This window comes from Solenopsis invicta, chromosome 12, assembly GCF_016802725.1.
Source record: "Solenopsis invicta isolate M01_SB chromosome 12, UNIL_Sinv_3.0, whole genome shotgun sequence".
NCBI classification, from domain to species: domain Eukaryota; kingdom Metazoa; phylum Arthropoda; class Insecta; order Hymenoptera; family Formicidae; genus Solenopsis; species Solenopsis invicta.
Genome location: NC_052675.1, coordinates 10,627,570 through 10,654,004, shown reverse-complemented (window position 1 = coordinate 10,654,004; position 26,435 = coordinate 10,627,570). Strand labels below are relative to the sequence as shown.

At 43.1% G+C, this 26,435-nt stretch overlaps 2 protein-coding genes across 5 annotated transcripts in view; one reads left to right on the top strand and one right to left on the bottom strand.

Annotated features, from left to right (window-relative positions):
• Positions 1–26,435, top strand: part of LOC113004279 (enhancer of rudimentary homolog) — a 202,537-nt gene that overhangs the window by 14,216 nt on the left and 161,886 nt on the right. The gene's annotated exons all lie outside the window — the stretch shown is intronic.
• Positions 1,163–24,514, bottom strand: LOC105195912. Of its 4 annotated transcripts, none has more exons than XM_011161544.3 (11): positions 24,095–24,514; positions 15,392–15,596; positions 15,183–15,294; positions 14,229–15,087; positions 13,723–14,153; positions 13,208–13,317; positions 10,222–10,350; positions 8,396–8,491; positions 5,023–5,195; positions 4,727–4,922; positions 1,163–3,792 (listed from the first exon to the last, which is right to left on the bottom strand). In XM_011161544.3, the coding sequence occupies exons 1-11, from the start codon at positions 24,497–24,499 to the stop codon at positions 2,567–2,569; spliced, it is 3,942 nt and encodes a 1,313-aa protein (XP_011159846.2). In that variant the 5' UTR covers positions 24,500–24,514; the 3' UTR covers positions 1,163–2,566. The 4 variants fall into 4 exon arrangements, with proteins under 4 accessions (XP_011159846.2, XP_011159848.2, XP_039311728.1 ...); XM_011161546.3 differs by lacking the exon at positions 24,095–24,514 and adding an exon at positions 23,717–24,022; XM_039455794.1 differs by lacking the exon at positions 24,095–24,514 and adding an exon at positions 20,399–21,099.

Below are 26,435 nucleotides of genomic sequence, written 5' to 3'. Positions count from 1 at the left end.
CTTGAGTTAAAAATTTACCTTTGTAAAAGAAATTCTAAAAAATATAAAAAACAATATCTCTTTGTCATTTCATATAAATTTAATTTACAAATAAAATAATTTATTCGATAACTTATTATTTTGATATTGGAGACTAAAAAAAATTACATTCTCTAATTTAATACAAATAATAAATAATACTTTTCAAAATTGCTTATAATTTAATATTAACTTTAATTGTTTTTATTCGTGTGTATGTTTTTAATATAACTAAATTAATTTTACAAGCCATTAGCTTTCAGTTAAAAAAATATTAATAACTTACCCAATCCTGCCTAAAGAATACCATAAATACCGAGGAGATGCTATTTCGACAAATTCATGTTATAACGTCGATGTCGCGACAAAAATTTTTAATTTGTCTTCAATACAAAGTAGATATTCTTATAATCTCCGTATTTACGTTATTCTTTCGTAATAACATAAATCGAAAATTGAAATTGTACAAGCGATATCTTTGCTTTAAGTGTCGCGGGAAAAACAATGAGTTAACGCGTGCGAATTACATAACAAAACGCTTTATTAATCTTCAAACAAATAGACCATCACAGTAGTATAATCAACAAGATAATCTATTAGGGTAAGTCAAATGAAAACGAGACAGACTGTATACGTTACGTTATACAGTCTGTCTTGTTTTCATTTGAATCACTCTAATAATAATGATCTCAACAGTCTAATCGTATCTTTTTCTACTCGCGTCCGAGAATTTTAAATCACATCGCAATTTAAAACTGACGATTCTGTTTACGTTCGTTATCCGCAAAAAAATATAACGCGTAAATTGTCTCAGTTTTTCTACCAATCTCAACCCAGTAAGTCACTGCATTCTTATTAAAATCAAATACTAGGCCTGTTCTTTTTAGCTTTACTTCTTATGGGATTCATTTTCCTCTTTTTCTTTTCGCGTTGAGAAAAGAAATAAAGAGAAAAGATGAATTGTGCAAGAAATTCAGCTAAAAAAAAATAGACTTATTAACATTTTTATTAAAATGAATGTCATATGTTAAATGTGATTGAAATTGAGATTAATTAATAAGGACGAATCGACACGAAGTACAAACTCTTGACTCGGCTAATCGCTACGCTACGTGTGATGAAGGCAAACGGAAATCTCCTCAGATTGCTCTAGAATTTAGATGATACTTATTTATTCGAGAAGTATATAATACATCGATCTTATCAGCACACATGAGAAAAGAAAACATACTTTCTCGGTGAATAATACTTGGCTTCCGTATGTCGAGCACGCGCGATGTTCTCTCTTTCATTATAATCTAAAGTCTACGACTTGTCTATGGAACGGACTGTGAAATTAACGCTCTTGTCGGAACGTGCTACAAGTTTTGTCGCTAATGGTTATCACTGCTGCATCTACCAGATAAACCATGATTCGATTGCCGTTGTGTGCGCAAAAGCGCATCACAAACTCCGTCTAAAGTACTAGTACGGAGCGCCGGCAATCGAGATTTTTTTTTCTCGAGAACGCAACAAACGGATAACGCAAGACGACGCGCATCAACTGAAAAAGAATCGACTTACAAGTACGAAAATCGGCATGATCGCGAGGAATATTTTTCTTTTGTCATGCTCTTATATATATATTTTATTTATCTCCTCAATGCTACGTGGTCTCTGTACCAAAAAAAAAAAAAAATAAACAAAAAGTGATGCTTATAAAACGTACTCACATAATTGTAAAAGTATAAAGACAATCGGACATGCGGTAAAATTCTCAGAAAGACCACAATAAAAATAAAAGCTGTCAGCCAAAACAACATTGAATTTCCCTTTTTCAATGTCCGTCAAAGTACAAAAAAAAAGTACAAAACAAAAAAAACAAAGAATTCTGCGTGACTCTGTACGTCAATAACCTGTGTAAACTTTATAGGCGAAAATTGCCCGAAAGAAAGGCACGGTTGCCTTGATTACAGCAAACGAAGCAGTTTCGTTGTATGCATATCGGAAAATCATTACGTAATGGATTTCGAAGATCCTAATCTTAAATCCACGCGGTAAATCGCTGCCTTAAATCGCAATGTAAAACGTCGGGGGAAGATGAAACGTCCTTTTAATCGAGAAAACCACGGAAACAATCGTACTAGTCTAATTTATACAGTCGTAACATTAAAATACATCGTGGAATTCATTCTTAAATATCTCACTAACTTACAACGTTATACTCCGGAATCGCGTGAAACATTTGATCGCGCGGCACGTTTGCTTAAAACGTAAACGTCACTCCTCTCGCTCTGAATCTCTGGATGTATCGGTTGGAAGAGGAAAAGTAAATGAGGCGCGGTGCTGACGTTACACAACACGAAATGTAAATGTATCTGCAAACGCGGACGAAGGGGAATGATCAACGAAGATCCGCAATGAGTGCACGTCGAGAAACGACTTCACTGTAGGCAAGAGAACAGAGACGGCGACCGTACGACAATTCGCGATTCGAAACATCACTGTGTTACGCGAGAGAAAAAACGCGCAGACAGGTAATAACAGGCCGCGTTCTTTCGCTCGAGTGTTACTTGATCGGCTTCCCCCAAGCAAACTGTATTCCCAGCCGAGGGATATCACTGCCGGTGGACGATTCATCCTCGCTGCTGGACGCCGACGTTTCCTCGGAGATCATCGCTTCCCCGCCAGCTTCCTGCGGTCTCTGGCCGCCGCCGACATTGCAGTCATCCGCCGCAGCTGCCGCCGCCGCAGCCGCAGCGGCCGCCACCGCGGCAGCCACTGCGGGATTCACGGCCGGCGCCGTAGACGACGTGGAAGACGATGAAGAAGATGACGAGGAAGGCGACGATTGGTCTTTCCTAGGACGTCGTCGTGGGACCGGCGTCGAGTTGAACGAAGGCGCCCACGCGGCAGTTTCATCCACCGCCGCGGTCCGCGCTGAATCACACGTAGTGGAAATACTCTTCGATCTCGCTCTAGTGTCCATGGCAGGTCTGGCGTTTGGCGTCAACCTGAGCGATCCTTGCCTGGAAACTGTCGTCGCACCCTCGGAGGATCTAGCTACTTTCGGCAATGTGCTAAGAGAGTCAGACGACGGTCCCTTCGACAGGTCGTCGATTTCCAGCGTCCAAGAGACGGAGGCGCCCTTCTCGACCATGAATTTCACCATCGACGACGAGTGAGCGCCGTTTTTGTCGAGCGAATAACTACTGTGTTCTAGCTGTTCCGGACCTGCGGATCGAGATAATCGCGGATTCAGTTGATTCGCAAGAACGCTCACCCAGTCGTTTTTGTTTCGCAGCTTCCACTGTAGCTCTTCGTTACGCTGTGATAGTCGTTTGTTGTGCTTCGAGACTTGATGAATCGATTCGTGAAGCATCTCGTTTTCGTGCGAGACCTGTCGTTCGAAGGATTCCTTCCGTTGAAGCTGAGCCTTCAGATCCTCGCATCTAGCTTCCGCCATGTCGAGCCGTAGCTGCAAGGCATCCTTCTCCTCGATGTCGCGCCTGTAACTGTCCAGTTCTGAACGAAGGGCGGCGTTCTCCTGACTTTTCAGCTCAAGCACGGATCTCAGCGACTCGATCTCCGCCATCAGCGCCGCGCCCTGATCGTGAACCACGGATTTTCTCATCTCCTCTTTACGAGCGAGCTCGTTGATCTGCTCGGCGCGCAATTTTGCAATTGTCGCGCGATGCTCCCTCGTGACTTCGTCCAGCCTGACGTCGTATTTGTGTCTTTCCTCCTTTAGAGTTTCGACGAGTGAAGCAACCTGTTTCGACCTATGAGCCTCCACTGGAAAACCGGAATGTTGATTTGAATATTTCATTTTCAGGATGGCAAACTGGTATAATCTTAATCATCCAACTTAATGTAAAACATTTAAACGCATTTAATATTTATGTATATTCGCTAACGTTTTGCGTTTTATAGCCAACTTTTTTACTATTCAGTACATTTAAAGATGTTACTTAAATTTGTTATGCTTAATAATGTTATCTGTATATGCACATACACACATGTTTTTTTTTGCATTTTTATGTTTTTATTTCTATTTTTCTTTTATTTCTAACTTGCGTATATGTCTTATTTTTTAACTCATCTGCTTGTGTGTTTATTATTTAATGTGCATTAAAAAAGAATTTTCATGTTAATAGATAAATGATAAATAAGGATTCCATTTCGATAAGCGATTCCAATTTTATAATTTAATATAAATGTATTTTAATGCAGTATATATGTATAGATATTGGCCCTGAGTCGAAAAGTATGTACAAAGCTAAACGGAGAGCACACATTGAATCTATAATTAGCGGCTATCGAAACGTCGAATGTTACGTGAGAACTAAATTAAGAACGAAATCCTTCGGCGAAGAAATATCTTCTAATAAGAAAAGGACGAAAGACACATTATTAGGATTAATCGCGAAGATTCGAGTTGTGCGTAGGCACTGCTGAATCGTTCACTTTAATTAATAATTGTTCCATTTGGCGCAGGCGTGTCGTGCGCCGACATTAGGACGATTACGCTCGTTACCACGTGAGCGAGAATAACGTCCACTGGTGAGACGCTTTGTGTCTGCTGAACAATACAGTTTTCCTCATTTATTTCGCGACATTTCTTTATTATCCGCGTGAACTGCGTCATCGCGAGTTTTCGACGTGTATAAATACAGCCCGCGAGAGAGAGATCCGAAGAAAATAAACAGATAGATTACATAAGACTTACACTCATCGCGAAGCTGATCCAGATCTTTATGGTGGTCATCCCTCTCCACCTCGAGTCTCTCCTCCATACTGACGCATCTCGCGCGCAAAACGTCAATTTCCGAAAGCAGGGCCGATCGCTCGTTCTTCATTTCCTCGCAGTCGGCCTTCAACTTCTCGAAATCTTTCTTCAGTTTGGGAGTGGCAAACGCGTCCAGCTAAAAGGCACGCGGTTACGTTATTCGCCGTTGACTCGACACAGATTTCTCTCGTTTTACGTTAAGTGGCAAACAACGTGGCAGAAGATAAAACACGTACCTCGAATGCCAAATAGTGTACGCTCACAGCGAGCGCCTGTGCCGCACGTTCCGCTTGTTCCATGCGGAGATCCGCGTACGGTACGGTGGTCTGCGCGGCCTGATCTCGCGTCTCCGGTGACGTCCTCGACACCGTGTAAGTGTTATTGTGATGAGTCTCCTTGGACTCACGATCTGCAATCAACGTCGTCATCGAGGGGTCATCGGTCGATCGGTTATTCCCGAAAGTCGCGACGCAAGGCACACGATGAGAAGCGTCACCGCGGCCACAGACTGACCCACTCGCCCTGCGGTATCAATGAATCGACCCCACGTGCCGCCAATCTACATAAGTAGTCTTGATCGCACGTAATATATCGCGGACGCCGCGCTATATCACGCTGTCCTTATTACTCTCTATCGTTCGCGACCACCCGAATTATTGCGAGGAGGTCAACGTATGGTCCCGAAAGTGATAAATCGTTTGCGCTCGTTCGCTCGACACTGTCAGAAGTTGTTAAACACGGGCAACATCCTGTATCAAAAGAGCTGGAGTTCGAGACGGGAAGGAAGAACTTGGAAAGTCAAGACACACTTGTTCCCCGCGCGTCGAGACCGCCGCATCAACATGACACATGACACACACACACACGTACACACGGGGAAATCAGAACTTCAATGTGGAACAACCGTTCAGCATTGTCTAAGCGTTAGATTTTTTCCCACGTTTTCGCATTATTCTATCAACGAAACTTCACGCGAGGCGGATTTCTTTCTGTTTTTCTTTTTCGAACGAGTGTACGATTATTGTTCAAGTTCGCCGCTCAATGAAGAGACATCGGGTTAAGGTCAGCCGTTGCGACGCGCAGTTCCAGTTGTAAAACTGCCAAAAGACATCTCCGGCGACTACCGTGCGCCAGCCACGGCCAAGAAAATTTGCTTCCTACACGTCTCTCCTCCTCCTCCTTCTGGCACCTGCCCCGTCCCCTCTGTCACGTCATCCGTCAAAAAAACTCAAGTATTTCGGGAACGAATCTACGTAGCGTCGGGACTTGTATCCTCGACGCGCGCGACGTAAACAGATCGCCCGCGTGTACCGTGTTTCAACGATCCTTGATGGTTTCGATTCTACGAAAACGCGACGTTCGAACGAGACGTTTGTCGGCCACCTTTCACGATCGGTCCGCCGACTTGGACTTATGATCGATTCTAATCAAGATCGCCAATCGTAACAATCCTCTTGGCCGAGTTCGCGCTTCGACTGAATTAGCACGAGCCGCGGGCCACCTCGGAGAGCCATGTGCCTCCCACCCCACGTTCATTCCGCCTTACCGTCTTCCTAAACACTCTTCTACCGTGCAAAGTGGAACCGTCAGGACTTACAAGCGCCAAGGGCGATGGACCACCTTCTCAGACGAGTCACTTTTCACGTGAGGCATATGAATGGGGTGTTAGTTTCGAAAAGTCCACACCTCCGATTTGATTCAAATTACGTTTTTTTATTGTAGTTTTACGAACGCCGATTGGCGACAGTCATTTTCAAACTCAAAAAAATTCAAAAACTTTTTTACATTATTTTCATAAATATTGTAGCAAGGAAATGATTAAGGTGAATGTTATAGCCCTTGAAAAATTCATCATTGTCCTATGCATTTTTTGCATAGAATCAATGAACCAATATTAAAAAATAAATAAATAAATAAATAAATAAAACGGTAGGAAAAACCCTCTCCCATGTGGAACAGAACAGTTATAGACCTCGTTCCGCCCTGTAAGCAGAGAGGAAGCACCTCGCTTCGCGTGGAAAATTGTAAACTCATATGGAAAGTTTTGACTTTGAAATTGATCGTGTTGCCAATCGGCATGGTCATATTCGTAAAAATACAATAAGAAAACATCATTTGAAACAAATCGGTGTGAGCTTTCCGAAACTACACTCAGAGAAAAGTTATATTTAAATTTATGAAATCGATCCTTTAACTTTGCTTTTTTAAGTTGAAGTGAAAATACCTTTGAGGAAAATAGAAATTTATTTGATTTCAAGAAATAACGTTATCTTTTTTAAAACAAATAATTTGTTCAAATTATTTATTTAATTTAAACAAACAATTTTTTTAATTCACAGAAAGTACTGACAGAAAAGTAAGAAATAATTTAGTTCTGGTTTTAAAAATATATTTCCTTCATTTAAAAAAAGATTCGTGTACGTTGCACAATCAAACTATTTCTTTAATTCTAAAAAAAAAGAACAAATTTCTTCAAATCGAAGCAAAATTCTTTAATTAAAAAAAAAAGGTATAAAAAATTTCTTCAAATCGAAGAAACTTTTCTTTAACCGTATACAAGCAATGCACAGATTTCTTTGATTCAAGCAAATTTTTTTTTTATTGAAGAAACTTTTCTCTGCGTGTTTACTTTGGCGAAGTTCTCCGTGACGATTGTATAATATTTATACTTCCGCCGTCTTTGGACACCAAAACTGCCGTTCGGCGGCGGCGAGTAACTCGGGTTTTCCGATTTGGAATCGAGCATCCTTAGATGGAAAACGTGTACGTGTGCTTACTTAGGTCGTCGAGCATCACGAATCGCGATGAGCTGATGCGACGATCGTATATAATGTCTCTTGTGTTCAAGATACCGCAGTGAATGCCGAATGCGAGCGATTACTGCCCTCGGAACAACGCATCTTTTCAGGCTTCTTTCCGCTCCACAGACGGGGCAACTGAACACGCGGAACGCCGCTTTCGCTATTCCGTTACTATTTAGGACAAACGGCCGGTTCTCGATAGCGATCCCTCTCTCTCCCTGTTTCTCGTATACCGGCGATAGATCAGGTCGCGAAGTGAATTCTTTTTTTCAAGAGTTTCGAAAGCAAAGCGCCGACGAGGCGCCGGGTAAACAGGTTGACTTTTAGTACTCGGGACTATTGGGTGAAAGCCGTGACTTTCTTTGAAGACAGGTGAGACTCACACTCACGGGGCGACACGCGTGTATGCGCATTACAATACGCAAGCGAGGACACCAGCGTGACTCCATCCGGGCGATGCGTTTTATTGCACTGGACAAATTAATGCGCTTGACCGTGTGCGCGTGCGTGTGCGTGCGGCGAGGGTACGTGTGTCGCAGAATAAACGTGGGAACTTTTTTAGAAACCGGCTGCCATTAAAGTGACACGGCTAATGGATTGGAAAGCACACAACACGCGGATATAAATTCCCACTTTATCTTGTCCTTTTGCAAAATGATGGATTTAACTGTCATTCGCAAAATGACAAAATCTTGACGTCCCGACGTCGCGCCGTATTCCGGTGAAATTCGCCGACACAGAGGGATCCTGAACGCGGAGATTCGCGTCTCCCGCGAAAGAAAATCTACACGTCCAAGTCGTAACGTACCTTTTATCGACGCCACGGAGGATTTCTGTTTCACAGTGGCGCTGGCCGCTAATCTCCTTGTTATTGCTGGTTTTCGCGCCGACGGCGGGCTCTTCTCTGCAAAGAAAATGTGTTGCGTTAACGAGAGCATGTTAAACACTAAACTACGGCAGTACTCGAGTCGTATCCGCAACCGTACCGGCGAGCGTGCTGGGTACCGTACGGCGAGAACCGTTTTATCGCCCGTGCGAGATTGAAGTTCAAGTATTAAGTACGAGCGTTTATTCTACCCAAGGTCTCTTTTGCGTTTTATTATTATTGCATTTCGTCTAAGCATTTAATAATATGCATGCAATTTAACGCGCGAAACCGACTGCTATTTAACCATTTAACAACCGCGTCAGATATTATTATTATTATTATTAGCGTAGCACACCAGACAAAATAGAGTTATTAAGAATAATTTCGAACAATATTACTGTTAACCAACGATTAATTCAATTTTGCAAAATCGCTTGCTGCAAAATTTCTGATTACATAATCTTTGTTGTCTTCCTAATCTAATTTCTACATAGATTAAAATAAACTAATAAAAAATCAATAGTCTCATTCGCATTAATAAATTAGTAAAGATACTACTTGATTAACAAGTTATTTGCTGCAAAATTTCGTACTATGTAATTCATTGTTTTTCATCTAATCTTTTTATTTGTTAATTTTCTAATCGTGTTTAGGGTTTTAAAAAAATACTTGTAGTACAAAGCCCACTTTACACGATCTGTATTAATTTGCAGAATTCGAGACAGAATTTTGTACAAAAAATATGTGAATAATAAACAATAAATAAATACCAGTGAATTGTAAAATACATAAACTATAACTTAATCTACTATCATATTTGATCATTTATGTGACAATGTCTTAATCCCGAAAGCAGTTGATATTGTCAATATTTCACGTGATATAGTGTGATATTCAATTTTTACATAATTTTATTCAAAAATTTTATTTGTCCCTTTGTGTAATTATAAAATAAAAAAATATGACAAAATATACATCTTTCAATAAATTTCTAATATCGTGTCTGTTTTGATCTTGCATACGATTAAAGTGCACATGAAAGAAATACGATTAGAAGATTAAACAGTACGAGTCTAGTGCGCAGTTGTTATACGTGCAACTAATCAGAAATTTTGATGTAAAAATAATTATGAAAAAAAATTAATTTTATTCAAGCTAATAAAATCATTCCGGTTACTCGATAAGTTGATTGTTAATTAAATTGAGCTAAATGGAGTTGCCTTTAGGCTTTAATCTACGTGAAAAGAAACGTCTAGCGAGTTGACGTGAATATTCATCGCGACTCGCGTCAAGCGGCAGACCTTTCAGAGGATTTCTCCCGGTCTTCGCCGTGCCTTGGGGGGGAAAGTAGCGAGGTGAAAAGCCACGAGTAGACTTTGTCAACACAGCCGTATAATCATCTTCCTATCTACAGAATAGGAGGAAAAAGATCCTGGAAGAGAAATTTTCGAAAATATTCCACGCGCCACTTATCGACTCTTAACTAACGCTTCTATCGTTTCATGAATCGCGAACCGGTAAACGTATAGTCGCGGCCAAGTCGCGGAGAGACGCGCGTTCTCTTTCTCTCTCCTTTCATCGTCGCTCGCTCGTCACGGCAGCGGTGCCCCAGCCGGAAATACGCGACGGTGCTCCCGTTCCTCGCTGCGTGTTTCTGCCTTCCCCTCTCCTCATTATCATACCGAAGCGTACACACGCGTACACACGGCGTAGTTACCTAATAATTTCGAATGACAGCTAGGATTGGCGAGCGCATATATATTTACCGAGTTCCACCGTCGCCACGTCGACGCAGTTCTTCTTCGCGTCGAAACTGTTCACGCGGACCTGATGGTGATTGGCGTGGCCGTTCGAGACGAATCTCCGGGGCGGATTCGCGGACGTCGGTGATCTCTCTGAAAATAAATGACGAGAACATCGCGACGTGAAACATCGTGCACGGAGGACGTGAGACCGCGCAGAGAATCTCCGAGATGATAACGATCAAAAACATCCTATGTATCCCGCGGGGGAAAAACGGGATCTTGACTATAATAGCCCGGCTAAGGAGAAAAACAACAGGTGGTCGTTGATAGAGCCGATACACCCCGGGGAAGGATCAACACCGTTACACGCGTTTCGTCAAATTCAACCCCCCCTACTCGCCCTTCGGTCTACCTCGTTTGAAGCTGCCCAGACGCATTCTCGTCGAGTCCCGAGTGAAGTCCGTCCTCCTCGTCGGGAGGGTCCTGTCCTTCGATCCTTGCTGACCCATCGTCAACCCTCAACAGCTTCCTCCGTTCACCGTTTACCCGCATTTACACTCCACAAGCGGGATCGTCCGTGATCCTTGTCGACGATGGCGACGCGACTGGCCCCGCGCGTGCCACCTTATTCATCCTGCCCGCGAGAACCGAGAGCGTGAGAATCACTCGACGTGTGTATACGTGTGTATACCGGCTGCCGTCGTGTCGACGTCGTTCATCAGCATATACAACGGTATACAACGGGCATCTTCCGCCTTTCCAAGTACCGCCGCCGCCGCCGCCGCCGCCGCCGCCGTCGTCGCCGCTCTGCCGCCGGCGCCGATGCCGATCGATCGCGAGTACGCCGCCGTTCTTTGCTTCGGTCGACGCGATTACGTTCTTGTTGTAATAGCCGCGGTCGCGTATCCACGTATCCCACGCCGCGCCGCCGCGTTATCTCGCTCCCGGACACCCGACACCGATCGGCAGGGACCGTATCGCGCTCTCTGTTATGTCACACGACGACCTACGCGCCCCGTACCTCTCTCATTGAATTCCACTGTGCGAAAGATCGCGAAATCCGCCCTCGACTCCGACGCGTTCTCCCGTACCCGTTTGCAAGGGGCCCTTCGCCGAACGCGTCGATCGGCGTGTGGGCTCTCAGCGGCCGCCGCTGGTTCCGACAGCGACGATTGCGTAAGACCGCGCGGGGCGGATCGAGGGACCGGTAGTCGTGCACCGACAGTCGTCGACCTTGGCAACGCACGTGGTCGTCGCTCGGCCTGGTACACCTGCTGGTGCTGCTGCCGCTGACGAGGGTGGGGATGGGAGGGCCGCGGGTGAAGAAGGATGCCAGGCATCCTCGCCGAGCGACGGAGGTGCACGACGATGCATCGCGAAGATGCAAAGAAAGCACGGCGAGAGGTGGTGGTCCGAGGTGGCCGGAAATAACGCCGTGAGTGGCGTTGACCCGCGCACACAGCTGCCGACCGTTAAGGCGGATATGTCGTGGACTTGGAGGAACCCGCAGGTGAACTCGCGTCGGTGCGAGATAAACCTTGCACAGTTTATACTTGAATGTACTTGTAAAAGATGCACCTCCGCGCGTTACCGTATGCGACGTGGCCAAGCGAACGATCGACAATGACGGCCGTATACTATGTAACGGGGACGTCGAATCCCGGTGCGACAGGTGTGGAGTGAGACGAGCGTCGGATCAACGTCTGAGGATGTCGATCGTCAATGCGGATGATGAATCAAATTTTAAGAAATAAAGATTCGTGGAACGGACGACGATTTACTACGAGAAACGTAGCTTTTCACACGCGCATAATTCGCACGCACGTGCTTGCGCGCGCGCGCGCGCGTGCGAGCGGAGAGAAGGGCCAGAGGAACGCAAGCAACGGCGAAATAGGTCAGGGAAGAGGCGAGGCCTCGCTGAACCTTCTTATTCTCGCGCACAACCGCGTCATCGAGAAACGATCGCAACCAGAGCGAAATATAATCCCCGGTCAGAGGTCGATCACCATCACCGGAATCGAAACGAGAGAGTCAGTTCAGTCCGAGTCACCGCCTGGGTGTATCGAGCGCACTTCGGTAACTCGTTCGCTAACGAGACATCGGCTGTCAGCGGCTGTCCCTTCTCGCTTCGTTCTCTATTTCTTTCTCTCCCCCGCGTATGGGTTCCTCACGCATCGGCACGCACTATCCGGTGACCCGATTTCACGCGCGCGCGACAGCGAGAAACGATAGGTGCGCGTCCGGCGAGAGAGGGACGACGATAGACGGCTAGTGCATCGGAGTGCATACACATGCGCGTACACACGTATCACGTGTACACGTACGCCGTATGCCTACGTGCGTACACACGTGCACGTCGCGTACTGTGCACGACCTAGCACGAGATCCACCGAGAACTGCCGACCGGATGGTGGACGATGGATGCGACTGCGACGAAGCTGCGCGATGCGCGCCGGCTCGACGCAGCTTCCTCTTACTCTACAGTGGAAACAAAATAACGCCGCGTGTTCCCCTGGTACCCCATTGGCGCCGGCAAAAGGGGCAATAAAGTCCCTCGGCATCCTCGATCCGAGCTTTTACTCTCGGGTCGATAAGGAGACCTCGCCTTTCTCTCCGGTAGGTAAGCGAGCCGGAGATATTCTTCTTTCGCGATAACTTTAAAGCGTAACACGATCGGCCCTATCAATTTCGCATCTTTGATTCGTTTTAAATTAGCTTTGAGGTCGCTTTTAAAAACCTCTCGTATTGCAAAGAGATTAATATTGTCTATTAACTGTCGTACACTTTATACAGGACAACATTGTTTCTATTTTCCCGAGTAAATACAGAAATAGAGTTTGCGCGAACAATATGATAAGTCATATGTGTATGAGAAAATCTTACGTCTTGTACATTAATTTATATGTTTAAAGATTTATTTGGTAAACGTAATGTTAATTAAGTCTTCATCTATGTGACCTAGCATATTCTTCTGAATTCTTGAAATACAGATATCGATGCTACTTACTTGGCATGTCCTTACTTGGGCCGCTACTGAGATCGCTCATGGAGCTGCGAACAGAACTCCTGGCTGTTTCCTGCGTCGGCGATTTCATTTCTTGCCAGCCACGCATCCTCCTATAATTTTAAAATATTTATATTTCCAATATAATTCATGATACACAAAAAATTATTATCATCAATTATTGTACTTAAAATAAGTAGTAAAAGTTATTAAATACTAAACGACATTTCGCGTATTAACAAAAATGTACATGATGATTGTGGCGTAAGAGTTATGCATTTCTCTGTGCCAAAGATCCAAGTTCAAATCCATTCAGAACGTATCAGATTTTTTAATTGATCACCATCCGAGAACGACTTTGTCAACACAGTTAATAATACAGCATGCTTCAAATAGCGATCTTCAATCATGAAGGATCGACTTGACAGAGAGAGAGAGAAAAAGAAAGAGAAGAGAGAGAGAGAGAGAGAGAGATTTAATAAAATCTACATTATTTATTGTGATTTATTTAGGCTTACCGTTTGTCTTTATTATTATTGTTGTTCGCGTCGCCAGCTTTTTTCGACGTCGGCCTCGTGGAAGGCGACAAGGTGAGATTCTGCAACACTCTCGATTTTACTTCCTTCCTGACTGATCTCGTTCTCTGCTCGTTTTTGCCAGCCTCTATTTTATTCATCACAGCGTCCCACCGTCCGCCCTTTCTCGTTGATCTCTGGGAACGTCTCGCCTCCTTTTCGGCATCGTCTTTCGACGATGACTCGATCATCGCCTTGATCTTCGAGACGACGTTTCTCTTGGGCATTTTATATTTTTTCAACGGCGTATCGGTCTTGCTTTGTGTTTTGGGCCTGTTTTCATTTTTTTCGACTTTTTCAATCACCGTAACTTCGACAGAGGCCGATGTGTCGTTTGTGTTGCTCGTTTCATCCAACGCCTTTACAGGATGAATCTACGTAAACAAATGGTTCATGAAATTCGAAGAATTTCTTGACGATAATTAAATCTCATCTTCACGTTAACGTACCTGTAAATAATCCATGATAACGTTCGCATTGGGCGAGGGTTGGCTCCTCTGGGACAACTCGGTATCTCCGGTATCGGGGGTATGATCGTCATTATCTTCCGGCGCCTGTTCCCCAGGCGCCTGTAGCTTGTCCAAATCTGAATAAATCCCACTCGAGTCCATCTCTTCTCCGGTAAAGCTGGGACATACGCGTTCGCCCGGTGCGCAGAACAACGTGCCGTCGATCACCTGCGCCTTCCTGTCGCCCCGCACAATCTCCTCGTGCGCGTCCGCGTCGCTCTCGGTGAAGAAGTCCGAGTCGGTCATCGGATCCTGACGGCAAGGTGCGGGAAGATTGACCGGCGGCACTGCCATGGATGGTGGATCCGCACCACGGCTGGCCGGCCGCGAATTCTCGCCGTCTCCTTGGTAACCCGCTTCGAGACTGGTGATGCTCGTGACCGACGTGACGAAGCTCACTGGCACGGCGTTACCTCTGATCGGCTCCACAGGCTTAGGATCGAGTGGTAGCTCTTCCGGCGAGGGAGTTCTCTCGGTACAGATACTTTCCTCCGTCGGCTCCACGTCCACCAGCGGCCTCGTCGAAGCGGACGCTCGCGTCAACGCCAATTTCGAGCCGGCCGAACCAGTGAGATTCTCGCAGGATGGTGTCCTGGAGCATTCCAACGCCACCGTGAAATCGGTCATCTGGTCCGGCGTCAATATACCAAGACTTTCGTCGTGTTCGAAGGAGTTCTGTTTGTTCAGCATCAAATAATGCGACGCTGCGCTCGCATCGTTGTAATTGCCCAGACTCGATTCTACCAGACAGGTGTCACCGACATCCTCGATCATGCTCAGCTGAGAGTCTTCAAGTAGCCTGCACACACAATATCAAGCACCCGGCGTGTGAGCGAGACCCGTGAAATCAAATATAATAAAACAATGTATATCGAGCGCGTGTACGATCCATACCTGAACAGGCTGCTTTTCTCTTCGCTGAGATGCACCAATTGTTGCACATCGTTCTTATCGATGTCCCACGCGGGTGATATCGTGAACGTCTGATCTACCGTTGACTCGGTTGCTGGAAACACATTGCGTTTTCGCGTAGGTTAGAGCTGCATCGCGCCGCGTAATTAAACGTATTTAATTAATTAATTATAAATGTGCGTGCGAATTACCTTTGATGTTGGGCGAAGACGATGCGAATCCTGAGAACTCCCGCGTAGTGGGGGACTCGTCCTCGCTGTTAAATTGAAAGCATCCCGAGAAGATCGTTGATCGGCGACTTCCCGTCAGGAGTCTCGACGCCTCGAGTACTCTCGATTTCGGGAAGAATGACGGCCGTGTCGCCCGCGGAACAGGTATCCGACTCTCCCCTACGTTCTACGAGCAAGAGAATAGCGAATGACGTGAGTGCGCAATTTCTCGAGTCACGCGAAGATCACCTTGATATAGAAATGATTAAAAAAAATTAGTTTCTTCCTAGCCAGAATTAATTACCGCTTAATTACACGAGTAGTAATTTTATGCGTATATGTATATATATATAATTTTTTTTCTTTTTTTTTCTTTTTCAAGGTCAGATCCGATTCGACGACGGCAAGGTAGAGTCCGTTGCCCTTGGCCTACCTCCAAATAATAGCTCCACCCCTCGTGAGATGAATCAGAAACGTCTCTGTCAGTTGGCTAATTTAATTTTAGTTCGCGACAGCGTCTCTCTCTCTCTCTCTCTCTCTCTCTCTCTCTTTCTCTCTTTTTCACGCCTCTTTTAAACGCGAACAACGGCGCGATTTCTGTTCCTTCCTTCGCCACGTAACGGACATACGTAACGCTGTGCGACGATGAGCACAACGACAATTACGGCTAATTACCGAGCTCGTTTTCTTTTCTCGGAGAGGCGCGAGGTATATTAATGTCGTCGTTTAAATGCCCAATATAACTCAGTGGCGGAGTGTGTTGCTGTTTTTCTTTCTCCTTCGGTGATCCGAAGGAGTGCACCGTCGGAACGAGGCGAAACTGTGGTGCCTAGCGTGTCGACGAATATAATAGCATATATCGCATCGATGATGCTCTCTCCCCGATCCGAGAAACGGGACACAGCACGTAACCGGCGGAGTGCGTGCGCGAGTTCACCGACGAGTAGAATGCTGAGCGTGTGGACGGAGGGGCTGAGAACTAGGTTACCGCGAACCGCTATACACGGGTCGGCCTCCAGACCGTAAATTATCCATCCTCATTTCCTATTGCCGAACCACGCGTATTAGGATCTTTGAAATTGTCGGGATCGTCGCCGTAATAATCGCCGTGAAAAGAAAGAAAGAAAGAGAGAGGAAAAAAACAATAAAAACGACAGCGGTAACAGTTCTACTCGTCGCGGTCGAGTGTCGAGCAATCTGTCCAATTTATCTAAGGTAATCAGACCAATTTATCTGAAGGTGCGCGCGCGCAAAAGTGTAAACAACAGCGGAAATATATGTATATAATATACTGTTCGAAATGTACCGCACGGGCCCGTCCAGATTACGCACGAGCGTGGCATTCTCTTCGCGTCGCGTTCACGCCGGCGCGCCGTGCGCGCATTTCGTTGGAATCAACAGAAGCCACGCGAAGCGGTAATGTGATGGGTCAGCAATCATCACGGTCACGTCGGCTGTGCGCGCCTTTCACATCCTTAGATTTTACTCTATCGCTATCGAAATCCATTTTCTCGACGGTGCTCTCTTCGCGCGCGGGTGTGCCACGATTATGCGGACACCCACGACGCGACGACGTGATCGTCGTTGTCACCTTGAGTTGTATCGTCAATAAAGTCATCGAGACGAAAAAAAAAAAAAAAGCGGCGAGTGGTCGGCGACGTAGTACGCAACGTGCCGTACGCGAGAAGGAAAGAGAGAGCGCGTGAGAATTAAGAAATCGCGAATGAAATTTGCATATCTATATGACGAGCGAGGATGCGCCGTACCGGCAAAGCGAGTAGCAAAAGGCCAAATCGTGCGCAGTCTAGATTTATGCTTATTCGCCTCGCAGGCTTAACTCGCGACCGACCAATTTGTGCCGGCGCGTGTTCAGCAGTCATGGTTTGTTACTTTTCCGAGACGATACGTAGAAACCGCCCATCTTAATGCCGTAATGTGCGAACGCAACCTGGCGCGCCTCTCGGCACACGAGTTACAAGGCAATATCCGATTTTTACGACGCTCATCGAGCTTAGAGAGCGCTAAGGGCTAATCTCGCCATCTTCGATTAGATTGATCGACCGATTAAATTTAATATCGGAGCCAAGGCTGGATAATAACTGGCTCAAAAGGGTTAATGACTTTTAACTTTGATTAATTTTAAATGATTTAACTTTTAACTTTAAATAGTACTTTTTCAAACGCAAATACTTTATTAACTTTTTTTCCTAAAGCTCACTTTACACGATCTATAATTTGCAACAGATTCGCGAGACAGAATTACATTTAACTAATTTCGTGTCAAATTACGTAAGTATAGAATATTCGATTATTTCTTTGTTTTGATATAGTTGAGTTATTAATAAATATGACATGGTTATTAAAAAATACATATAAATATAATAAAGATATATTATGGAGAATTCTTTAATAATATCAATTTCAGTACTTACAATTACAGCAATATCCGCTCGTAGAAATAAACTTCATAAACGTAAAAGAAATATTTGATGTATGTTATAACATCAGAAGAGAACCAAGTATCCTTAACATGTTACGAAACGAACTTTTAGTCGAAAATCTAATAGGATATTAAATTTTTTAAAACTTAAATAAAAAAACAATTTGAAGATTTACTTAAGTAATATTTTAATTCAGAAAGAATTTTTTGTAATGCATCGGAACGAACATGTTTATTTTTGTAAGTGATAAATTTTACGTATAGCCATAATTTCTTATGTTCACGAACGAGCGACTTACTCCCGGGGTCAAGACATTGTCGCGTAGATGATCAGAGATGACGGTAGATTAAATTATAGTTTATGTCTTTACAATTCACGGGTATTTATACACTGCGCGTATTTCACGCATCTTGTTTGTTCACATGTTTTCTGTATAAAATTATAAATAGAATTCTGCCTCGAAATCTGTCGCAAGTTATAGATCGCGTAAAGTGGGCTCAAGTAAAAAATTTATCTATGTAAAACAAAATAGTATAAAGAAAAAACTACATTCCCACATAAAAACAGTATTTCTTTGTTATTTTATATAAATTTAATTTACAGATAAAATAATAAATTTGTTAGATGATCCATATTATAACTTTTGTAATTCAACTTTAAAAACGAATTTTGAATTTACTATGAAAAATTTTAAATTAACTTTCAATTTAACTTAACTTTATTTTTATCTAACTTTTAACCAGTTAATTTTTTGTTCACGTAACTGTTAACATAACTAAATTAATTTTATAAACTATTAATTTTATTAATTAACCTAATTAACTTTAATGAACTTAATTTCTCATCCAACCTGAATACTTAAAATTAATAATTAATTATTTTTTTAAATTAAAATAATTATCAAGTTGGATTAAGAGTGATCAGTTTTAAATTTTACATCTTAACAATTCGTAATTTTTATCTGTTAATTATGTTAATCGGAGATCCTAAAGATTAATCTGTGCGTTTTCTTTGTTTCCTGTTTAAGCTATTGTCTTTTTATCTCTTTGTGCACTGTTTTATCGAAATATTGGTGAGATAAAAGTAAATGAGTTTCGAAAGAAACGAGAAACGTACGTGACAAGGAACACGACTGTTGATAAAGTAGCGCGAATGGTGTGACCATGCAAAAATGATAACAAGAAAATAAGCAAGAAACAGGAAACAAGGGGAACATTTCAGATTGGCCTCAAAAGTCTTCGAATAATAAAACATTTCCTCTCGCCTTTCTCGCGCAAAGGCGCAATCACGGATAGGAAATGTATGAACGCGTGCGTATGATATGGCATATTTCCATTCAGGTAGAAACCTTAGGACCGTATTTTATTATAAAATTCTCATGTCGCGCAATTATCGACTTGTATATCACGCAATTAAGATAACGTACTCGGCAGCGTGGCTCGTAAGTCTCGTAACACTGGCTATCGACGGTGTAGCTGCCGGCGCGCCACGGCAATTGATTATAATTCCAATGGAATACATTCCCGCGTCCGTGGCACGCGTTTGCGATCGACCGCCAAGCCCGAGCGTTGTCCACGATCCGACAAAGATTCAACCCAAGATTGTAGCTACCGCGACTATGAGAGACTCCGAACGCGTCTTTTAAATTCCGTCTTTTAAATTCGTTTTACATTCATCTACCCTGCAGGCCTATTCTGTAACTTTAACCGACAATGTCGTTATACTATTTTACGTAATGTATGGTAAAAAAAATGTTGCGCAATGTAGATACAACAGCACCGTCGTTCGAAGTTGCAGAACAGGCCTGCTGTTGTACATACGAATGATGAGCTCGGAGATCGTGCACCGAGAGAGCGAAGCCAAAGTATTACACTGTTGAAACGTCGTAAAATTCAATGTATTTTTAAGCTTGTAAGCAGTTTCAAGCATTAAATTTAAAGTACATTCAATTTAACGTATCTATTACTGAAAGGTATGTGCATGAAATTTAGCGCACTTTTGACAACATTAGATGTTTTTAATTTGCTTCCGTTACATGTTACATTGAATTCTACAATAGTGTCGCAAGCAAATGTTACTTGTAACGTTTTCTTCGAAAAAAATTTGACACGATGAAATATATATTTCTGAAATCAATGTCAATGAAATAGATTTATATACACTGTTAAAAGTCGGCAACAGAATTTAATGAAAAGTAACGGAAGCAAATTTCAAGCAGGTACATTTAAAAAAAATTAATGTACATTTTATGTAAATATAATGTTGTAAAAAGTGCACTAAAAGTGCACTCATTTCATGCACAAGATTTTCATTTATTGATACATTAAATTTAATGTGTAACTTAAAAATACATTAAATTTCATAACATTTTTAACAGTGTGCTCACAAATAAAGTAATTTTGAAATATCATTTTCTCGTTACCAGGATCGGCGAAGGACGTTATATCTCATACATTATAGCTTCACCTTAGGTTACGTAAGAGGCAGAATGTTGAATCGTTATCGGTGTCAGTGTCAACAAAGCACTGAACATTAATTACAGCTTTACCTATGTGCCGTCGACGAAGAAAATGTGGCAAAAAATTTCTTCTGCACTCGAGCATCGCCCTTGGACTCCACTTGGAAATAATATCAGAATATATGATCTTCGGGAGATAAGTTATCGCGAAACATTGTTATTAGCGTTGTTCCTTGATCCGAGGATTGTCACGAGTTTAAAATTGCAGTCACGATCGAGACTATTGACCGCCAGACTCTTTCCGGGCACAGAGACGCGCATTTACAAGCGCTCGGCGTAAAATCGTAATTAATTTCAATAGAACCCATTGACCGCGTCTTTCCCGACGAGGAGCGCCATATGCGAGGAGGCAGGCGGTCCGTCGTCGCCGCCGCCGCTGGCGTCACTGTCTCCCATTGACGGAACTCGCAACAAGTTACCGCGCGACGTATTTTGAAGACGGAGAAGAGAAAAACGTACCCCGTGTCATTGGCATCTCTCGCGCGCGCGGCACTGACCGGGTCGCGCGTTCTCTCCCACGGACACGCGGCGGCGGCGGCGGCGGCGCCACGCCGAGTTTTTCCGCGCGGCGAGCGCGCGCGGGCGGGAGGCAGAGTAAGGAGGAAAGCAAAACAATCGCGCGCGCGGAGCTCGCAAAGCGTCGGAGGATCGATAGCGACTAACGACAGACCCGCGATCGCGTCGCGGCCGACGCGGCGTGTACGACAATAAAACGTTCCGGATTCGCGCTGCGATCCCCGGTTACACCTGCTGCGTGCCACCACCGCCGCCGCCGCCACCACTACCATCATCATCGCCGTCGCCAGGCGCGTAGCGAGCCAGCGAGCGAGCGAGCGAGCGAGCGACAACGATGACGACGATTACTCTATCGGCTCTATCCTGTCGGACACACGGGGACGGGCCAGGCATTCGCATTCACCAAGCCGTGAATCCGCGCGTCGCGACGTGCGTCTGTGTGTATGCACGAGCGACGTTGAATTATTATCATTATGCGAAGCGGGCCGCCGCTCGATCGCTCGATACCATCGAGCACCGAGCGACTACATAGCGTAGAGCGTAGTTTGGTTTTCAGGGACAGGTTTTCCTTTCGGCCGCTTCTGTTGCCGAGATTACCCGCGACTTTTGCATCGCGCGCGGGTCTATCCTTTCGCTTTGGTGAGAAACGATTCAACGATTCGCGAGATGTGCGTTTGTAGTATCGTATACGTTATTACGCGCTATACAATGTACGCGGTGTCTATAGCGAAGTTTAGAGAAAGTCTCTCTTCTTTACGATCTTCCCACGCGTCAGTTTTGCGATTGGCGTTAACTATGAAATTTGATCGTCGGACCGAAATTTTCTTAAAGTCCACCCTCGGTTTAATTAAAAGATAAATGAAAGAAAATAGATTTGGTTGATCGTATCTCTGACACTATTGAAAACGTTATGAAACTCAATGTATTTTTAAGTTGCACAAGTATATTAAACTTAATTTATCTGTAAAGTGAAAAGTATATTCGTGTACACCGTTAATAATATCATGAAACTCAATGTACTTTTAAGTTGCACAAGTACATTAAATTTAATGTATCTGTAAAGTGGAAAGTATATTTGTGCACACTGTTAAAAATATTATAAAATTCAATGTATTTTTAAGGATGGATCGTATCTCAAAACATTATTCAAAATATGAAAATTTCGTAGAACATTCTAGCATCACGTTTAAGTATCTGTGTAGAATTTGAGCATATTTCACTTATTGGTTTAAAAGTTATTTAATTTTTTGTTTACTCTAATTCTTATGTAAAATCATGTTTTGCAGTACTTATTTACAAATTTGATGGGAAAGTAGTTATCAATTAATAAAACTCTAATAAATATTCGTGCAAAATTCATGTAGATCCACTTACTCTTCTAACAGTTATTTAAACTTACAGCAAAGTATAATAATTTTCGTTACATAAACCAATTTCTTCATCGTTTTCTTCTTTGCAGTGAAAATTTAGGCATTTGCGACCACAATTTTTTGCTGTTAATTAAGAAAAAAAGAATAAACCTAATAAAGAGAAAAGCTTTCAGTTTTTAAATTTCAATAACTTTTAGCTCTTGTACTGTATACACTGTTAAAAATGTCATAAAACTTAATGTATTTTTAAGTTACACATTAAATTTAATGTACAATAAATTTAATGTATCAATAAGTGAAAATCATGTGCATGAAATTAGTGCACCTTTAGTGCACTTTTGACAACATCAAATTTACATTAAATGTACATTTTTTAATATACCTGCTTGAAATTTGCTTCCGTTACATTTCATTAAATTCTGCTACCGATTTTTAACAGTGTAGCCAAAACATTCTTAAGTTAAATATTAAATTTTAAGTACATTAAATCTAATGTATCTACACAGGGAAATTACTATAAAATCAACAATCACTTTCTCACATAAGCAGGAATATAAAATCTTGAAAGATTTTAATAATCTTAAACAGAGATATAAACAATTTGCTTATATGGAGAAATAAAATTTTTTCATGTAAGAAAAAAATTTCTTCACATAAGCAAGTTATGTCTGCTGAAGGTTATTAAATTCTTTCAAGATTTTATGCTCTTACTTTATATGTGTAGGAGAATATGATTGTTGATTTGAGAATAATTTTTTGTTCTGTGATGTATAACTGAAAAGTATATGCATGAAATTTAATGCACTGTTGACGATATTATTTTTAATGTACTTTCTTGAAATTTGCTTCCGTTACATGTACATTACATTTAATGTATTTTGTTTTTAATAGCGTGAGGCTAGGACAATATTACTAGTATTATTACTCGGCATCTGTCACCCTAGAGAATTGTCGGCGCGCGTGTATCGCGCGTATTCTCGCGTGCGGTAAATGGAGCACTGGGAAATTCGCCAATGTCCAGATTATCTGTCCGCGTCTGCGCCGTGGAACGTGCTCTAAATTATGTAAAAGTAGCACCTCGTACCTCGACTCCTTCGCTCGTGTATGCGACCCAGCTGTAGATATTATTTCGCGACGTAATTATTTCGTCATTTACCTTATTTTCTCTTTTCTACCTCCAAAGCGTAGATCCGGAGACCTCGGATTGCGTGTCAGCGAACGCTGCGCGCGGATCGGCGACACCTGGACACCCGGTCGCGTTGAAATTGAAACACGACCACCTTCTCTACGTGACCGATGTCGAACGAAAGTCAGGACTCAAAAGTCAAAAGCAAGAGTGATCTTTTCCCTCTCCGATTTTGCGCGATTCATCGCGCAGCACGCGTAAGATACGGATACGAGAGCGGAGCGACGAACAATGTTTTCGTTGTTATTTATTTATCAAAGTATTTATTTAGCCTACCTTCCTTCTCTCCCCCGTCGTCGTTGGTGTTAATTCGAGCTGCGAGCTACAACACGACATATCGCCGGGTTTACTCGCTTCGGCTTCGGCTGTAGCTCGCGGCGCCGCCGACGACGTTTTCTCTTTCCAAAGCCGGAGCATGCCGCGCGCGGGTACCGGGAAAACGCACTCTCGACAAGACAACAACATCGTTCCGTTTACCGCGAACCGACGCGCGATATCTCGCTGATCGACCGGCGAGGGGAAGTAGAGAAAGAGAGATTTTCGACGCGTGGGTCGCGGTTTTCCTGCACTTATTTTTCTCCCCTTTCGCCTCCCACGCTCTCTCTCTCTCTCTCTCTTTCTCTAGATATCACCCTTTCGTTCCGGGAGGTTTACCTTAGCCATGTCGTGGGTGGGACTTGGACGATTCGGCACTCGGCTCTCCCCCGTCGTTCCCGGACGTGCGTCCCTCGTTTGCGGCAGGCAACAATTCCAACGGGAGTTTCCCAAGCTGCATACCCGTCGCCGCCGTGTATCCGCACGCGAGAGGCTCGCACCGGATGAACGCTGCTGCGTCGCTGCTGAAGCACGATCGACGCTGATGCACGACGTAACTCTCGTCGCGAATAACGCGACGCTTCGCGTCGCGCTGCCGATCCCTCGCAAGCGCGACGACGCTCTCGACGTCGGCGTCGCCGACGACGGTGTTATTGATCGACGCCGTGCGGAGGCGTCGCTGTCCGTCCCCGCTGTATCGCGGCGGCGTAGGTGGCGGGGGTACGCGGGGGGTGGAATCGCCATCGCGCTGACGACGGGGGAAGCGCCAGCGAAATGTTTTCGTACGGCGGCGGGATGCGCAGAACGGGACGGGACGCACGCCGGCTAGGGGTTGGAAGGGTAGGACGAAATCACGGAGCTGAATTGAATCGACGCGCCACGTTGTATATCGCGATTACCACGCGGACGTTTCATTACCACTGAGCGCCCTTCGCGCGTTCCCATTCTCATATACCGATCGTCATCGAAACCCGGACTGTCTCGTGAAAATATCCTAACGTCAACATACCTCTTCCCCCCCCCCTCTCTCTTACTCTATTAGTCGACACAGTTAAGCTCTGCGCACAATAGAGGAATATTAGATATTAGGAATAGGAATTAAAACTTTAGAATTAGTTTCCTTAATGAACGCTGTAGGTATGAATAATTATGTTACGAAGTATCTTGTTACATTTGTGTCTTGCATATTACTCGTATCTATTGTGCGTTAATATTCATTAAGAAAACCGATTCTAAAATTTTAATTGCTAATATTCCTCTATTGTGCGCAGGCCTTACCTGTGTTCACTATATAATCAGCTGTAAATTTCGATATCGCATTTTATATAACGTGAAAGTTGCAACAATGACATCTTATATTATAATATTATAATTATATTATAATTTCGCTCTTTTTCACAAGTAACGATAATGTATATTTATATCATCTTATTATAATTAACTACTTATTTGTATAACGTCTGTATAGCTCTAACGTTTAATTCTATATATATTGAAGCATCACATTACTTGTTACGTAAATAATATGTAGTATTTGCAATTTTGCACATTTGTATTACATAAAAGAAAGCAGTAGATACAAGTAATTAGGATGTAACTATCCCGAAATATTTGTTACATAAACCCAATAAACGAAAATAAATTCAAACGACTTGAAAATTGTAATTTATTTCAATTTATGTTAATTCATTTTAATTCGTGTTAATTTATCCGAGTTTGCTTTTTAGAATCTTTTCGGAGTATTTGCAGACTGAATGGATTAAAATACAAAATGTACGTAATCAAACAGACCAAATAACGAACAAAAACGCAATGTACATACGTAGCTTTGAGATATTTATTTGTAATATCGTATTTGAACGCGAACGAAACGTTTCGATCTTACTTGATCCTCATCACTTAAAAAATACGTACGATTTGATATTTGCTCTAAAAAAATTTAATCAAGTTGAAAAATTTATATGGTCAGTTTAAAAACTTTTTTTCTTAGTGTAAGAATTTGTCTTGTAACGAAAGAAAGACAAACGTGTTCGATTTGCGGCAGGAAACTGTCTGAAGTCTTTAAAAATAATGTATTCCTGTCCAATAATGCAACAACGAAGCGCCGTCGAATGTAGGGCAAAAGTTTGAGAGCAACCCTTTTGTTCGCAACCTTGGGACTGTGCTTCCCCCTGAGTCACGAGCCTACAACACGTGTAGTAAGAGGGATGCGTGATTCATCATTTGCGACATTTATATCAGACCTTCGATTTTATTTTCTATGCCGCGTACATGCAATAGTAAACGTAAACGTAAGCGTGTTGCAATTGCGATTGCTTCGATCAACAAGGACCCATTAATCGATATCGACGTATTTTGTATCGTCCGCTCGATTTGATCATCCCGTCGCCATCGGTTGAAGGACGAGAGAATGAAATACATGAATTCTGTTCGATTTACTCGTCGACAATGCCAATTCCTGTTTTACCCGAGTTATAAATATAGATCGAAAAAGTTCGATTCAATTTTACCTCAATCTATTAGAAAAGAGAGAAGAGGAAAAAGGCGATTAGTCTCGAATGCTTCAGATAAATCTTTTTACGCGCTAAAAATATTTAGTCCAATACGTTTAAGTAAATTAATTGGATTAATTCAACAATTATTTAGCAAAAAATAAAAAAACATTTCACACTCAACCGTT

Excerpts from the sequence above, each read along its gene's own strand:
- LOC105195912 (XM_011161544.3), bottom strand. The coding sequence starts at position 24,499 with ATGGCGATTCCACCCCCCGCGTACCCCCGCCACCTACGCCGCCGCGAT. Across the intron at positions 15,597-24,094 it reads CCACCCACGACATGGCTAAG|AACGTAGGGGAGAGTCGGAT; the intron begins GTAAACCTCCCG and ends TCTTGCTCGTAG. Across the intron at positions 4,923-5,022 it reads TACACTATTTGGCATTCGAG|CTGGACGCGTTTGCCACTCC; the intron begins GTACGTGTTTTA and ends CGTGCCTTTTAG.